The 17,519-nt window shown below is 42.1% G+C and overlaps 1 protein-coding gene and 1 long non-coding RNA gene across 2 annotated transcripts; one reads left to right on the top strand and one right to left on the bottom strand.

The window, feature by feature from the left end:
- Window positions 1–2,892: 2,892 nt before the first annotated feature.
- LOC116242206 (uncharacterized) lies at window positions 2,893–5,662 on the top strand. Its single transcript, XR_004169687.2, has 4 exons — window positions 2,893–3,113; window positions 3,554–3,951; window positions 4,428–4,584; window positions 4,904–5,662. It is a non-coding gene; the product is annotated as an uncharacterized LOC116242206 (long non-coding RNA).
- Window positions 5,663–7,359: 1,697 nt separating this feature from the next.
- TYMS (thymidylate synthetase) lies at window positions 7,360–15,960 on the bottom strand. The gene is made up of 7 exons (XM_031612858.2): window positions 15,686–15,960; window positions 14,718–14,791; window positions 13,390–13,564; window positions 10,836–10,937; window positions 9,478–9,653; window positions 8,874–8,945; window positions 7,360–7,988 (listed from the first exon to the last, which is right to left on the bottom strand). Exons 1-7 carry the CDS (start codon window positions 15,843–15,845, stop codon window positions 7,851–7,853), a joined length of 897 nt encoding a protein of 298 aa, XP_031468718.2. The 5' UTR covers window positions 15,846–15,960; the 3' UTR covers window positions 7,360–7,850.
- Window positions 15,961–17,519: the final 1,559 nt, after the last annotated feature.

Genomic DNA, 17,519 nt, shown 5'->3' on the forward strand with positions numbered 1-17,519 from the left:
GTGTATGTCAAAAACCTCCAAGCCATCAGATGATCATCCTCAAAACTGTAACCTGGTGATAAGGCTTTTCCTCTCTTAGTTTACATCTGTAATTCTTTCTTATATAAATATATATATACATATATGTATACTAATTAACTTAGCAATCTGCCAAGTACATACTCTGTTATTTTAAGCTTCTTCAAGGATTCATCATTATTCTTAGTCACCCTCAGATGCGAATTTGCACGTCCCTGGTTTGTTACTTTCTGCTCCAGACCCAGTGATATAAGATGCTGAAACACCCTTTGGTCTTCATGAGTGAGATGAGCTTGCTGCAGCCTACTGAGAAAGCTACAGGACATCAGCCTCTGTAGGATAGGCTTCACTGCACCCAGGGCATGTGGGTGGGATATTCTCCCCACAATGCAAAGAGGCACTGGCTGTTGATGTGTCTTGCCCAGAGTCACACAAAGAGCACTGGTGAGGCTGCATCTCAAGTACTGTGTTTTGGGACCCTCACTACAAGAAAGCCCTGGAGCATGTCCAGAGATGGGTAGCAAAGCTGTGAGGAACAGCTGAGCAAACTGGGATTGTTCAGTTTGAACAAGAGAAGTCTAAGGGGAGACCTTACCGTTCTCTACAGTGGCCTGCAAGGAGGTTGTGTTGAGGTGGGGGTCAGCCTCTGTTCCCAGAGGTGTTCCCAGAGGTGACTGCAATGGGACATGAGGAAATGACCTCGTGTTGTACCAGGGGTGGTTCAGTTGGGTATTAGGAGAAATTTCTTCTCCAAAAGAGTGGTTGGGCACTGGCACAGGCTGCCCAGGGAGGTGGTAGAGTCACTGTCCTGGAGGTGTTCAAGAACTGTGTGGATGTGGCACTGAGGGATGTGGTCAGTGGGCATGGTGGGGATGAATTGACGATTGAGCTAGATGATCTTGGAAGTCTTTTCCAATTTTACTGATTCCATGAGCCTATGTTTGGCAGCACATCACAGGCTGATGGCTGGACAGAATAGCTACTCTGCCTTGGCTCCCTGCTGGCTCAAGGGTAAAGGGAAAAGGCTGATAGCTGTGCCTCAAGTAGCGAGCCTCACTTCATCTGTTTTAATATGTTTTTATGATGCTGTGCTTTTCTTATTTTATTCGTCATCCTTAAACCAACATGACAAACAATTGCACAGATTTCAGATATACCACTGATGTGCTAACAGAAGTCATGGAGAGCCATCTCTCCTTCAAAGGTGGACCTTGGTACCCTCCCTCTTCCTCATTCTTGAACTGTTTCATCAGTTCAGGTGGGAGCAGCTCAGGAATGCAACACCAGTCTGTGGGACTTAGGCTGGAGGGGCAGCCATAAGGATGAAATCCACAGAGTGAGAAGAAATTCTTCTTCAGTGTCACTTGGTATATACATTTGCTCTCCAACAGAAGCCCTCCGGAACTGCCTGCTTGGGAAAATGGGGTGAGCTAAAGCAGAACTGCACCTGATGAGAGCCATTACTCTGCAGCCCCTAGAGAACGGGAAGGGACAGTGTGAGATAGAGCGTGGTGAATGCCAGCATTTCCTTGTGTCCCAGGAGCACAGTCAGCCATGTAGTTCACCACGCACTGGTGACTTTTTGCTGTAAGGCTGTTTGTGGTGGGTTAGCAAGGAGATTGTGCTGTTCTCTGCTGCTTCCAAGGATATTTCTGATTTGCAATTCTCTTACAGCGAAATAACTGGAGAAAAGAGGGAGGGCTAATTCAGCAAGATTGATCTATTTGATCAAAATTACAGCTTTCAAGAAAAAAAAAAAAAAAAGAGGTTAAAACACCTGTATTCCTTCAGTTTCTCCAAGGAACAGTCTTTAATGGGCCATTTAACACAAATGCTTCAGAAGAAGTTGAAGCACTGAAATCCTGCCCACACAGCACCCTATGTTGCCTGCACTGTCCTAACAGGTGAAATGGGTCTGAATGTTTGGTGTGACAACAGCAAGGTTTTAAATGGTGTGAGAGACACAGAAATGCTGACAGCCAGTGGTCAGTTCTCACTGCTAGCTCCTCAACGCTAAGAAGTTTTGTGGACTGGGTAGAAATGTAACTTTGCAAATAGGTTCTGGGAGGTGATAACCATGCCCAATGCCATTTAACTAATTCTCCCAGTAAGGCAGTGTTGCAATCCTGCCTATTCCTTGGGATATAGCCAGAGAATGTGAGTATTGAGAGCTGCGTATCAGGGTAGAAATGGAGGTCTCTTTGGTATGTGTGATATACTCAGTGCACTATACTCAGCTCATGCTCACAGCTCACAATGGATGCAGATGCTGAGGTTTCCTAGCCCAGCCTCCACATCACCCCACCAGCCATTTGGCCTCTCCACCAAGCAGGTTTTGCTCAGACAGGATAGGCTACTTGGTGCTGGTCTCAGAGCTCGCCACGTCAGTTCCTCTGACTGCAGGATGGGAGAATGGGCACATGTCCCCTGCAGCTGGCCCTGCTGTGCTGGCAGTCACTTCCAAAGATGGAGAGCTGGAAGAAAGATGGCATGCTGTGTCCAGTCAGGGTGCAGTGAGGGCTGGCTGCTCCCTGCAGCACTCTTGGGTGGCATCTGTGCAGCTTTATAAGGTTGTAAATAACCTTCCCTTTCCCTCAAGGAAACTCTTTGCCAGCATTTGTGTTAGTCTCTGTCATCAGCTACACTTAAACGTTTTTCACATTAAATACTTCAGTAAGTTCAAAGACCAAAACTAACATATGTAATAACTGTATGACACTATATCACTAATAGTAAAGTGTCAGTAGTCAGGCTGGTACCTTTCAGAACAGCAGACTTCAACCTCAAGTAAATGCTTTTTTACTGCAGCCATCTTCTTGCCAAGTCTTGACGCTAAATCTGCAGAGCCCATGTAGGGGAACTGTCAGGTCAGGGCTTGAGCTGGTGATTGAGCACCTGGTGAAGGGGAATCCCTGAACCAGGGAAGCACAGGCAGATTGCTAACACCTGTGGTCTCCATGTGCCCAGAAGGGGTGGACCCATGGTGGAGCCATGCTGGGCTCATATAAGGGCAGCCACTGAAGGGGGAGTATTTCTTAGGCCTAGGTTTCTTCTTGAGGAGTGCTGTGTGACTAGACAGTACTTTTACCAGTGGGGTGAGTTTGACTTTTCTTTTTGCGTATATCTGTTGGCTTTCCTGCTAACACTTTGCCTGGTATCACCATGAACCAGTCAGACCTGCTTTTGCTTCTTCATGAGAACAGCCCAACAATGTGATTTAACCAACTCTCGGTTCTGTATGACAACTGTAATCAACGTGACTGTGTTTGTGTAGCTCCTCTGCTGCCCATTTCTGATTCCAAGTCCTACCATCAGCATATTTCATTGTGCTTCTCACTGTCAGCTATTGTCTACAAGCAGATAAGGCAGTGAATTTGGGAAGAAGATCTAGTAGGAAGGGTTTGAGTTTTAATATAGCTCAGATTTATAAAGTAAATGCTAGTCCTGAGTATTGGCTTTAATTGATGGTTTGTATTATCTTTTTCTTCTTTTCATTGTAACACCTGAAAGTGATAAGTTTGTTGTTTGTCCATAGGACTCCCCTGTGAATAGAAGGAATAGTATTATCAGTACGACAAACCCGGGAAATGAATGTGAAGCCTGAACTGACAGAGCAACTTAGCCAAGCTCCAGGCAGGATATCTGTAGTACAGTTGGAAATTGAACCCGGACTCTCATCCAAGTGCAAGAGTGATTTTTCCGCAGAGCAATCACTTTGGCTGTCTCAAAATCAGAATAGCTGCTCAATTGCATTCCAGAGCTGAGCAGTGCTTAGCATGCTGAAGGAGGGCGACAGCCCAGGCCTCACTGCATCTGCAGCCCTGGACTGGGAACATGTATGCTGAGTGATTGGAGGGGGTTGAGCTGGCTCCTAAAGGAGCAAATCCTACAGAGATTCTGAGGAATGTGTGAGGTATTACCTGGCAGAGCTGTGTGAGTATTTACATAATCTTCAGTGCGAAGTAAGTCTTATTTGCTTGGGCTAAGTCCACTGTCCTTGAATGGAAGAACCATTTCCACTTCACTTTTTACTTGCATAATTCAGCATCCAGTAAAGGGGCACTAATTTCTAAACACACTCCAAGAGACTATGCCCACATGCACAGATATATATATATTTTTTATGTGTAACTAGCTCATTTGATCCACTTGTGTCAGTTAGAGCTCTCTTAATATCTTACAAGCATAATGTGGCTCTTTCAAGGATTGGTAACATCCTTGAACATTGTTTCATCCAAATACTCGTACTCTTTCATTTAAATTGAGAAATAAAATAATTTGGCTTTACTGAACCACACAGAAGGGATACCGTACAAATGTTTTGTTATCAGTTGCCAGCAGCTCATTTAGCAGCTCTTGTAATGTGTTAATTTGGGAGACTTCAGACCTTGTTATTTTTTCCCTTGCAGTGCTACAACAGAGTGATATTTTAAACAGCTTCTACAAGCTAGAGCCTTCAGTTATCTTCAGATTGTCAGCTGCAGGGGGGGAAGAGTGAATGAAACCTTGTCTATGCCACTGATGGCCAAGAAGATCCAGTATAAGGCTCTTCAAAATGCAGCAGTAGTAAGAAAATCTATTTCTCCCTACTTTCCAAACTGGCTTATTTAGTTTCTTCAGCTGTCATGCCTGTGATTTGTAAGCATAAGCTTGTATGCAGTGCCGTAATTTTTGTTTGTTTCATGTCGTACTATAGGGCTGCACCAAAAGACCTCTGAGCTCTTGGCCTTGGGCACTTTTTCTCCAGCAGAAATTGCTGTGACTGTTCGTCAGGAGTTGTGTTAAAATATGAAAGAACAGGAATACTGTTTGTCTTTACCTTTTAGTCATTCCTCTCACGTTCTTCACTTAAGTAAATCCATGCACTGATCTGTTTTGTTTTCAGTTCCTATTTGTCCAGCTGAGAGTGCTAGTCTCCATGAATTAGTCCAGCAATTGATGACACTTGATGATATCTCAGCATCCAGAAATCCTGAAAGCGTGCTAACTATGCAAAATGCTGCTGTGAGAACTGACTGTGAGGTGGCTGTTCTATTCCCTCTTAAAAGGATGCTGCTGCTTGATGTTCCCAGTATGTATGTCTTCTTGTCACTGCGGAATCCAAAGGGAAGTTAAGTGTGGATTTTGATGGCTGACAAGAGAGTTTCTTCTTTTTTGACCCCTCATCTGACTAGATAATGAATATTCTTGCGGCTATTACTGTAAGGCCAAGAAAGGGGAAAGAAATTATGGAAGGACGCATTCAGAGAATGAATGATAAGAATGGAAAAAGAAACTTAAAGGGCCAGATTCTGAGGCAGAATGACTAGCAGTCAACAGGGCAAGTGGCAAGAACTCAGAAATGCTGTGGATGTGCAGAGCTTATAACAAACAGGCTTTCAGTGCCACCTGCAGAACTCTAAGTCAGCAGCTGGAAAGCATGAGGGGAAGGAAGCTTATCAGGAATTAAGTGTAAGAACTCATCCTTCTCTCAAAAGGCCTATGGGTTCCTTTCAGGGATTCCCAAAAGATCTAGCAGTGTCCTGTGTTTTATCTACACCAGTGTTCTGAATATAGCCTTCAGTCATACCAGTCTTCTTTGCCAGCAGTGAATGAGCTTCACGCCCTGTAAATCCTTTGAGTACCTCCTGTTTAAGTCTATGTATTCAGATTCTCTGAATATTCATTTTCTTGGCCTATAAATAAAGAAGTCTAATGCTTATTAATTTCAAGTGTGCTTACATTTTTATTCCTATTAAAGTCTGCTGCATAGTAAAACACTTCCACCTTATATATTTTTCATCTCTGGAGCAGCATAAACTATTTTGGACTCAAGGGTATGTGTATCATTTCAGCAACTGCTATTGGTAGTAAACTGTCCTAAAGTAAAGGTGATATTTCAGTTAATTCCTGTACAGAAAAGCTGTAGCTCTTCCAGATGTATACTGGTCTGTTACTGTGTTAAAGCATGCTGTGTATGTACATATACATGCAAGAATACACCATTTTTCACAAAGGTAGTACTTAAAAGAGAAAAAAAAAAATAAAAATCATTTCAGTTGAACTAACTTCTCTTTAATTCTTTCTTCTCCTGTACTGGTTCATTTCACTGAGACTCATTCACTCCACTCAAGCCATTAGTCATTTTGTTATGCATTCCCTCTGGCTACGCTTGCTACAACACCCTGCAGTTTCCATCTTATCTGAAGTGTTGCATAAATTGGTTTCCAGCAAAAGGAACTCAACTTGCTAAGTGCAGACAGCATGGTTAAGTGAACTTGCAACCTAAATTGTTTCCCTTATTTTAGGAGGACTGTAAATATACCCAACAATTCTTAACTTACAAGAGTATGGTCGTGATACAAAATAGGTTATTCAAGACCATCCCCATTAGTTAGGACATCACCTAACTAGATTACTTTTAAATGTACGACTATTAGGGTTGGAATGAAACTTACAGGGAAGAGTATGTGACATGGCTTTGAGGCGTAGTAACAAGAACATTGCTTGAACAAATCTGTGAGTTCAGCAATTTGAAAGAAGGCAAAGTCCCAAGTTTGTTTAAGTTAAGTTGGGTACTGAGCATCCATATAATGCAGCCTCAGAAAAAAAGTCAGTTTGATCCTTCCATGTTTCTAGGGTGACCCCAGCTGGAGTAACATGTATGGTCTGTTCATCTCTGTTCAAGAAAGACGAAGAAATAAGCAGAACCTCTCTGAGAAGCAGTGGCTTGCTTACATCCGATGCACTTAAAAAAAGGCAATGATATCCTCTTTCTGGAATTGTTTGGGCTACATCAGAGACAAAAACAGCATTAATTTAGGTTCAGTTAGTCCCACTAGGTGGAAATCAAAACAATGATTAGTATACTGAATGTAGTTTCAGTAGGAAATAAGAGTATAAAGATGCAACTAGTTTTATAGTAGAAGTTGGCTGTTCTATGTAAGAATTTCCTGTATATCCTTCACCATTGTAGCATATATTGGACTGCTAAAGCATAATCCTAGAATCAGAATGGTTTGGATTGGAAGGGACGCTTAAGATCATCTAGTTTCAACCCCCCTGCTGTAGGCATGGATGCCTTCCTCTAAACCAGGTTGCTCACAGCCCCATTCAGGAAGGGGATATCCCAACCTCACTGAGCAACCTGTTCCAGTTGTCTCACCACACTCAAAGTAAAGAACTTCTCTAAATCTACCCTCTTCTACTTTAAAGCCATTTTTCCCTTGTCCTGGGGCTTTGTGCCATTACACTAAGTCCCTCCCTAGCTCTCCTGTAGCCCCCTTTGCTTTCCAACTCTTATTTACTACAAGCATATTAAAATTAAACATGCATTCCAAAAGATTTTTTAAAAAACAAAGTTTTATTAAACAAATGTGTTCTAAAGACCTCTATGAAAGAATCTTCTGTTGTACATAAAGGTTCTTATTTTCAGTACTAAATAAAGCATGTAAGCAAATACAACTCAGAAATAATAGCTGAATAGTAACTGAAACAGCCACAGTCAAATGAAATAATCAGTAGAAAAGCATCTCACAAACAATGTAAAAATGGGATAACATCTGCATACTAAACACATTATTTAGAGAGGAATAAATAATCCAAATTCACTGTCTGATATGCAGAAGCCAGGAATTCTACTCTGCTTCATAACAGGTAGAAAAAAACCAGCAGTAAATTCCACACCTACACATTTGTTCTGACAACTTAGTAATGAAGGCAACATTGGTCTATTTTTCAATACTAAAGCAGATACCTTTAGAATTATATTTAAAAAAACCTGCAACTTCAAGTACGGATGAAGCAAAGTAGTTTAGGTAGATTTCCATATTGATAGAAGATGTTTAATAGCATTAAACAGCCATCTCCATCTTAATAGGTGGATGAGGGTTATAATCTTCAATCTGAAAGTCTTCTGCCTTAAAGTCACTGATGTCTTCGACCTTACGAAGGATTTTGAGTTTGGGTAAAGGTCTGGGCTCCCTTTGAAGCTAAAAATAAAAGCATGTCCTACATTAATTGCACAAAAGTAATAAATACTTAAGAGATAGGGACTTTGTGTTATAAATTAGATCTCATTAATCTAAATTCAGATTTCCCCAAGAAGGCATAAAAAAAATAATTACAATACGGTTTGACATAATCTACTTTAGTATTTTGATTAGGTGCAGCAGCATCCAAATGCACTGTGAGCAGTCTGAGTTTGCAGAGCTATTTTAGTGGATGCAAATTAGATTCCTTCCAGACGAAACTAAATTGGAAATTCTGATGAAGATGTGCATCAAATGTGCTGCAATTTCTCACAGGAACATTAGGGCCCAATCCAATAGCTAGTTCTCTGGGTGGTTTTGAGCTCTGTGAATGGTGAGGATACTCAATCCAACTAAAATTCTTATTTTCTTCTCCTGCACTAAATTACTTCCTGAAGAAAATACAGCCTTACCTAAGCAAACTGATTAACTAATTTGAATTGACGAGTTATCTTGTCCCGATATACCTAAAAAGACATTTTATAATAATACTATAAGACATGTGTTCACCCTCTTGGGCAGAATGATTTTCTAAAATTCTGTAATGACAAAGTCAAAAATAGGTGTATGGACTCAAGGTCTCTAACTTAGTTCTAGAATAGTCCATTTTGATCTGGAGGAGCATACAGATGTTCACTTCAGTCATGTTTGTTACAAACAAAAATAAATACAAATTCTACATAGGTTAAAGACCAGTTCAGGAAATGCAATTTTTAGGGCAGAAATGTGGAAAAAAAAAGCCATGCAAATTAGTATCTGGAAAACAGTGCATACAATAATGAGACAATTTGGTATTTGATGAGCACTGTGGAAAATAAAGTACAAGAACACAAAACGAGTACTTACTTGAACTTTAAGAGGCTCCACATGATTCAGATATATGTGAGCATCTCCTAAGGTGTGTATGAATTCTCCAGGCTGAAAAAAAAAAGGAGAATACGCGATAGCTACAGTGACTGAACAAACACTACAGGTCTGCTCATCCATTGGAAACAGATGCAGCAGTGGATCCAGCTTAGTTTCACTTCTCATACGTATTACTTGCTCAAGTTGTTTCAAACTAGCAACTTTAGCCACTGTAAACAATGTAGATTATGGAAGCAGAGGTGTCAATCACAAGATAAACCCCAAAGCACTTCAAGAGCATTCAAATACGGTTTGCATACTCGCAAGTTCTGCGACTTTAGGAATTCCTAAACAATCTAGCTTTTCTATATATATATATATGTGTGTGTGTGTGTGTGTATGCAAGATCCTGAACAGCACACTCACTTCATGGTTTAGTGGCTTGTGGTAGCCATGGTAATGGGAGGACGGTTGGACTAGATGACCTTGTAGGTCCTTTCCAACCTTGTGATTCTATGATTTCAGTTTATCCTGAACATGACACCAGAGTCTTTTAGTCCTTCACTCTTCAGATAGTATTAAATAAAATGATTAAATAGCCTACCTTCAGCCCTGTGACATGGGCAATCATGTACGTGAGCAGCGAATAGCTGGCAATATTGAAAGGCACTCCTAGTCCCATATCTCCAGACCTCTGATACAGTTGGCAAGACAGTTCACCATTTAGAACATAGAACTGGCAAAGAGCATGGCAAGGTGGCAAAGCCATCAGAGAAATATCTAAGAATTACAATACAGGAAGAAGGGGGTGGCGGGAGAAGAAATCAAAACTGCGTTAGTGTCATAAACTTAGAAAATGCAAAAACTGAACAAGAACAGTGAGAGATACAGCAGGTAGTGCAGCTTGATATTGCTATCATTCTGCTGCTTCTTCTCTTTAAACAAGAGAGCACCTGCTGCCTAAGCAATTAAGACTGGGTCATGACAAGCTGTCTCCTGAGCTTTATGATCAGAAAAGTCATAAACAGATATTCTATAGAACAGATTTGTGCCATAATGCTGCACAGCAGTTTAGCCTTACTCACCTAGGGGAGCCAATTTATTTCCCTTAAGGGAAGACTTTGAGAGCAAAATTAAGCATGTATCCTAAAGCAACTTACAACTGCTTTATCTTACTCACTTCTCACACTGCAATGCAACTTTATTGCTTGTTGAGATTTAAAACTGACTAATCATTGATAAATAAATTCAGAAAATAAAATACGAGTGTTTACACTTAAAGTGAAGATAGTAAATTTACAGCTAGTTTAAGTAAAACATGAACTCACTCCTGATATGTGAGGATGTTTAGCCTTAAAAATAGCAGCAGCAGCATGTGGAATCCCCTTTCAGAGACACTAGAAGAAAATGTGGGGGGATTATTTTTTTTTTTAGTGTATGGATCTACTGCTGCTAAAGTAAAACAACCACTAGCACTAGCTCTTATTTAGAAATAATCCTACAAAGTGAACAGGCTAATACATGCCCAAGAAGAATGACTGCAAGTTCTATGTTTTTTTCTAAGTTTACTATTTAATATGTGGCTAAAAAAAAAAATCTAACAACAACAACATTGCTTTGGTATACTTATTTTTGTTGTTTTTTAGCCTTGTCAACATAAGAACTTCTGTCTCTGAACATATATGAGTATGTCAAAAGGCACTGGTAGCCATGTATACCCCTCACTTTAATCTGGAAATAAAAACTTGGAAGTAAGTTGAAAAGTTTTGAGGTTTGAGCATGAGAATTAAGCAGAAAGAGAACGGACAACCCCTGACCACTTTTACTGCACTCAGTGACCTACATTTCTGGTAGTTTTATAAAGAATAAGGAAAGGCAGTAACATGGAACTGATGCTGACACAGTACTTAGAATACAGTCTATATATTTTATAACATTCCCTTAAAGTGCATGGTTCAGTACCTTTGGGATTCCAAGCACACATGATGATTCTTCTGTCATCTGGATTGGTTTTGATCATCTCAATCACTTTTTGTAACTGATCAACTCCTTGGTTGGAATAATCTGAAGAAAGATACCAAATATGATCTAAGTCAGATTCACATTATCTATTTTTAAAGCCCAGCCCACAGCCCACTGGAAAGTGATACTCTCATGACAGCCTCTGAAGATTTTATTGAAACTTTGAAGGCAACTAAATTTATCTGTTGGTACTCACGAAGCATAGGTTATGCTTGGTCTTTCTTCAGCTGCTCTAAGGCTTGTGAAGTTCTCATTACTGTATTAGAATATGTCCAACTGCCTCTTTTGAGTGCTTCCACTACCTTTAGCATCCACTGAAATTGGACGATTCCTATCTAAAAAGTTTTCTTCTAAGCATCAAAAACTAGAAGTCTGCACTAACACTACATCCCAGGAAACAAAGGTTGTGATACAAGTATATTAATGGTACAAAATGTGTTATGATGATGAACGATGACATTCATGATACCTAAAAAGGACAAAGCTGTATTGGAATGTGCAACAGATATTAACATCTCATATTCATGTTTTTTAAAGTAATTCTCCCAGTCTGTTTTCTGTAGTACATGCCTTTGTCTCGAATTTACATGCTATAGTACTCCTACTCAAAAAAAAAAAAAAATCAAAAATGACATCCAGACCAGTAACACAGAATGCCATGCATTCTTTGAATGCTTAAAAGAAGAAAGATTTTGACAAGTAAATACATACATCTATCTAGCACTCACCAAGGTCATTCATGAAAACTAAATTTCCGAAACACTTGGAGCCAGAAGGCACAGGATATTACAATTCACCCAGTGACCCTTGCTGGCTGATTTTAGGCTCGATGTCAATTATAGAGAAATTCACTGGAGTTAACAGCAGAATGGATACTAGAATAAAAAGAGCCATTACTTGTTATTCGTTATTCTGACCCATGCCAGTGAATTAGCATGGCTGGTAACTAATTTTTTCTAATAACTCTTCTTGCAACCCAACACCAAATTCCAATTATAGAGAAAGAGACCCAAGCTGGTTGGCAAACAACATGGTAATATACCAGCAGCACTGAGCCAGAAGCTTTTTCAAATGGTTTTATTAGATCCTGAAGATAATTACTCATGCATTAGTAGTGCAACATAACAAAATTAGCAATGGAAATTTATCTCATCTATTTTTCTGTAGTACACAGTAACTCAGATCTTTTAAGTTAGGAAAGCTAAAACATTTTACTAAGTTTTTACATTTGTTAGTTCACTGTTTGCACCACTTATGTTAGGGTAAAACTGTACTCTGCCAGTAGTCAATATGCCAATACTAAGTACAGTATCTGTAACTAATGTCAACTTTGAGAACATATCGACAAAAAAATACAAGAGGAAAAAATAAATCGTATTCTATCAGATGCACCAGATGCATATATATGTGTGTGTGTATATATATATATATTTTTTTTTTGACTCTTCTTTTAATGACAGTCCTAAGTTGTTTTTTTTTTGACATCTTCTCCTTCAACAATTTAGAAGGAACCACCCAAATACTTCAAAGTAAGTTTAATGAATCAGTTCCACTGAAAATAATAGAAACTGCATCATGTTGTAGTTCATTACAGCTATTCTATCTACAGCATCATCCTGCTTTGTTCCAACTGTAAAACAGAAAAACCTCACAACCTCACCACATTGTGGCCTTCCAATACTTGAAGGGAGCATATAAACAGGAGAGGGAATGGCTGTTTACCACTGTGGACAGTGATAGGACAAGGGGCAATGGTTTTAAACTGAGACAAGGGAGGTTTAGGTTAGATACTAGGAGGGAGTTTTTCACACAGAGGGTGGTGAGGCACTGGAACAGGATGCCCAAGGAGGTTGTGGATGCCCCATCCCTGGAGGTGTTCAAGGCCAGGCTGGATGTGGCTCTGGGCAGCCTGGTCTGCTGGTTGGTGACCCTGCACACAGCAGGGGGTTGAAAGTAGATGATCACTGTGGTCCTTTTCAACCCAGGCATTCTATGATTCTATGATTTCTTTTCCACAATGTCCCATGAACATACGGAACTAACACCACTTCCTGCCAGCACAAGTGCATCATGGAATTAACGTTACTTCATCGTGGAATTAGCATCCTTTGTTGGCATTCAGAGAGTGCAGTCTTTGTTCTGTCACTGAGCTAGCTTATGGTTCTGGACTGCAGTACAGAAACGCATCTCTCCATCTACCGGTGACCATATCATCTCTACATTAAAGTAAAAATAATGTATGTTGCATATTACATTATGTATGATTCCTCTGTTCTATAAATACCAAATTATCACATACAAAACTAAATCTTTCAGAATAATTAGACTCAGCTAATTAAAAAGCATAAAGCAAAATTCACCCTCAGATTACACATTCTTGTTTTCATTCCACAGTGTGAACAGTCCTCTTAACAACAGACCAACCCACCCACAGACTTCTGGAAGTGAGGTTGCAGTCATCCCACCAAGCAGTCAAGGCTGCATATGTCATTACCTGTGTGCATGTCTTTGTATTCTGCTCCAAAGTGCCTCCATTGGAAACCATAAACCGGCCCTAAGTCTCCCTCTTCTCTGGTGCAAAACCCCTGCTTATCCAGGAACTCACGTGATCCATTGGCATCCCAAATCTTCACACCCTTTGCAGAGAGCTCTTTGGCATTTGTAGAACCCTACAAAATACAGACAGTACGAAGTTTACCTTCTAATCCCAGAACAGAGAACACGATTTGACGCAGACGCATTAAGCTTTGCTACTCAGCAGAATTTCTCCATTTTTAACATAAAGGATGGACAGTCTGATTAATGTACTAGATGCTGTTCTCGCACTTGGACAAAACAAATCTTCTAAGTATCTTACTGGACTTCTGAGGAGCCAAGCTGCTGTTGTTTAACTCACAAAAATTACAGTCTCAAGGTCACCTGCTGTATATAATTTCACGTACACATCTACAGAAGACAAGATTTTACTCTTCAAATGGATAAAAGCAGACAAAGTATGGCCTAGACAGTGTCTTTCCCAAGCCACCTCTAATGAAGTTAGTCTAAAAGTCCCTTTTGTTAACATGACAAAAATAAAAAATAGGGCAAAATGAACTAGAAAAGTTTCACTGAATTCTGCAGTGAGTGCCAATCAGCAAACTCAAAAATCCAACATAACAAGTGTTCTGTTTGGGGGAGTGCACAGTCTTTTATCTTTGAAAAAAAGACACTTAAAAAAATATCTGGGTATGTGAGTCCTGTTATCTAGTAAACTGTTGTCTAGGTTTTCCCACACCAGCATGTTCTCAAAGAATTTCAAGGAACACTTGTACTGCAACATATTATCTACAGAATTTTAGTATTCTTAACTGCAGCAATTAGCCCTACTGGGTGTCATTTTTTACTTCTTAATAGACTAGTGTTTACTTCAGTCTTACCGCACTTGTGGTTCCTCACTGCTTGCTTCTGTTCAAATCAATACAAGCTACCTACCTACCTATTGAAAAGCTAATCATTAGACTGTTTGCAAATTACAATATTATTTCTTATGTAAACACTAATAAGAGACTCCATTAGGCTTTTTTAACAGCAAAAGCTCTCCCTGTACCAGACTGTTTCCCTTAAAAAGAAAGAGAAGAAAAAAATGTTCTGATTTTAAAATGCAATAGCATTCACTGAAATACATGGAATGTTTTGAAAACAAGTCTTGTACACATGGGCTGTTCTGCTGTAGGAACAGAAGCACCTGCATTCACACCCAATTCCTTAACCCATTTCACACCAGTACATCAGATTGATGCCATTCTCAGGCCTACTACTAATAGAGCCATCCAGATACGGCACCTTGATAAACCACAGCAGCTCCTCCAGCACTCCTTTCCAGAACACTTTCTTTGTTGTCAGCAGTGGGAACTGATCTGAAAAACAGTTACAAGGTGACAGAGATGATCAGAGATTTGTTGGGATGAAAACAGATAATTCAAGGGGTTAGAAGGGATATCTGGAGATCACCTATTCCAACCCCCAGTTAAAGGTTCCCTATGGTAGATTACACAGGAAAGCACCCAGGTTGGGTTTGAATACCTCCAGAGGAGACTCACCACCCCTCTGGGTAGCCTGTTCCAGTGCTGTCAAACACAGACTAATGCATGTTTTTCTCATGTTCAGATGGAACTTCCTGTGTTCCAGTTTGTGCCCACTGCCCCTTGTTTTGTCACCAGGCACTGCTTATAAGAGCCTGATCCCCACTGCCCAAATAACTGACGTTTTTCCACACACAGAAGGCAATGCCCCTGTCTGACACAGAGGTTTGCTGTTGGGAAGGGACGTGTCATGCTCTTACTGGGAACAATGCTGACAGGCACACTGCAGTGATAGATGGAGGTGAGGACTTACACGTGGACAGCACAACAGGGCTGCAGAACTATGTGCAACGGGAATCAGAGCCTTAAGGTAAAATTATAAGGATCTATTGCACTGACGGCTCTTCCTACACCTGCACAGCAGGTTACCTCACGACGCCCCCTGCTTACTTTATCACGAGATGAGAGCAGACCCACAACCACCGCCTGCTCCTTCCCGCAATGCAGAAAACATCGCGGGGGACGCCGAGCCGCCGCAGCACGGGGAAGGAAGGCCGGCCCCGCTCCTGCAGCCCTGCAGCGGGGCGGCAGAAGATGGCGGCCGAGCCCCGGGGCGAGAAGACGGCCCCCGGGGGGAACGGGGGCGAGCACGGCAGGGACTGAGGGGGCTGCGGGCAGCTCCCGGGGCAGCCGGCAGCCGGAGGGACCGCGGGTCCCGGAGGTGCCGACCTCTCAGACTGTACCGCGCCTGCATGCCGAAGACGGAGATGGTGCCGGTGCCCGTGCGGTCCTCCTTTCGGTGGCCGTGCTGCAGGATGTGCCGGACCTGCTGCAGGTACTGCGGCTCGCCGCCCTCCAGGCCGCTCGACGGCTCCTCCGCGGCCGGCATGGCGAGCGGGAGGCGGTCCGCGCGGCCGGGCGCGCTCCTGCTGTCCGCCCGTGCCCCTGCTGTCCGCCCGTCCCCGCCGAGCCCGCCAAAACCCTTCCTTCCTTCCCGCGCAGAAGCGGGCTGCCGCCTCCCTCTCCTCTCCGCCCCCTCCGGGAGGCACCGTACGCACCGCCTTCTGCTGAGGGCGGGACCGCGGCCGCCCGTTGTCTGCTCCTCGTCGCCTTAGGCGAGGTGTGAGGGCTGCAAGGGCAGTGGGGCAGTATGGCGGCGGAGCCTATGGTATTAAAGTTTATAAAGATGGGTGCTAACATCGTGCGTCTCATACACTTAGCTAAACGCTTTCTTGGCACACAGAGGACTCACAAAGCCTACGCTCAGAGCTCGTGGCAGCCCGTCTTCCTAAAAATACCTGCCTGAAGTGAACGTCTCTGTAAGTTGGGCTAAGGACGGTGCAGGCAAAACAGGAAGAAAAAACACCAGTTCTCCTGCGAGGCTGATATTTTCAGACAGCAAATGCAGCTGTGGGGAGGGGGTTCTGAGATAAGTATGGAAGAATCTAGCTTCCACTTGGCTGCCTGACCAATGAAGAGATTCTGAATGTTGCTTCATCAGTCACACAATCACAGAATTGTAGGGGTTGGAAGGGATCATCCTGTCCAAGCCTCTGCTAAAGCAGGTTCCCCACAGTAGGTTGCACAGGAAAGCATCCAGGTGAGTCTTGAATATTTCCAGAGAAGGAGACTCCACAGCCCCGCTGGTCAGCCTGTTCCCGTGCTTCATCACCCACAAAGTGAAGAGGCTCTTCTTCATGTTTTTATGGAACTTCCTGTGTTCCAGTCTGTGCCCATTGCCCCTTGTCCTGTCACTGCACATCACTGGCAAGAGCCTGGCCCCATTCACTTGACTCCCACCCATTACATATTTATAAACTGTGATGAGGTTCCTCTCTGTCTTCTCTTCTCCAGGCTAGGCATCCCCAGGTCTCTCAGCCTTTCCTCACAGGCAGATGATTCAGGCCCCTCATCATCTTTGTAGCCCTTCCCTGGGCCCTCTTTAGAACTTTCCTGTCTTTCTTGAACTGAGGATTCCACGTCCCCACTCAAGTTGGCCTACCTACAGTGTCACTCCTCTTGGGCTTTTACAGCTGCACACCTTTCATGCTGTACCTTCTCTCTAAGGGCACCACTCAGTGCTGGCTGTAGTTGAGTTTCACTTTGCCAGTATCCACTCCTTTCTCCTGTTTTTCAGCATAGTTTTTGTGTTCTGAATTTTGCCTTCTGCACAGCTCCTGATACAGCGTCATCTGAAGATTTTCAAGGTATATTCTCTCTGTTGGCCAAAACAGACCAGCTCTTCTCTGAATATTTCTTTGTATTAGTAGATCTTAGTAGTTAAGTGTTTGGTTGAGGTGCACATCTCTTAGATGGAGCCCGACTTTCTAACAACTGGTCTGATTCCAGGAGTTATGGCTGCTTAATCTCTCAAGATTATTGTTCTGTAATATAAAAGAAGTTGTAGGAACAGGAACTGTAGGCCAGAAAATGTTAATTTTTCCATACTGTAGACAGGAAAACGTATCATTTCCACTACTTAAAACAATTAAATTGCCATTTCCCTTTTGTCTCCTGTGTGGCTTTATACATTTTGAAATGCATACAGTTTATTTTGCAAAGA

This window comes from Phasianus colchicus, chromosome 3, assembly GCF_987193195.1.
Source record: "Phasianus colchicus chromosome 3, bPhaCol1.hap1.1, whole genome shotgun sequence".
Lineage (NCBI taxonomy): Eukaryota > Metazoa > Chordata > Aves > Galliformes > Phasianidae > Phasianus > Phasianus colchicus.

Bases quoted from the DNA above. Each gene is read 5' to 3' on its own strand.
- TYMS (XM_031612858.2), bottom strand. From the start codon at position 15,845: ATGCCGGCCGCGGAGGAGCCGTCGAGCGGCCTGGAGGGCGGCGAGCCG. The intron at 10,938-13,389 runs GTAATGACATAT...ATCTTTCTTCAG, and splicing joins ATACAAAGACATGCACACAG to ATTATTCCAACCAAGGAGTT. The intron at 7,989-8,873 runs GTAAGTACTCGT...TTTTATTTTTAG, and splicing joins TGGAGCCTCTTAAAGTTCAA to CTTCAAAGGGAGCCCAGACC.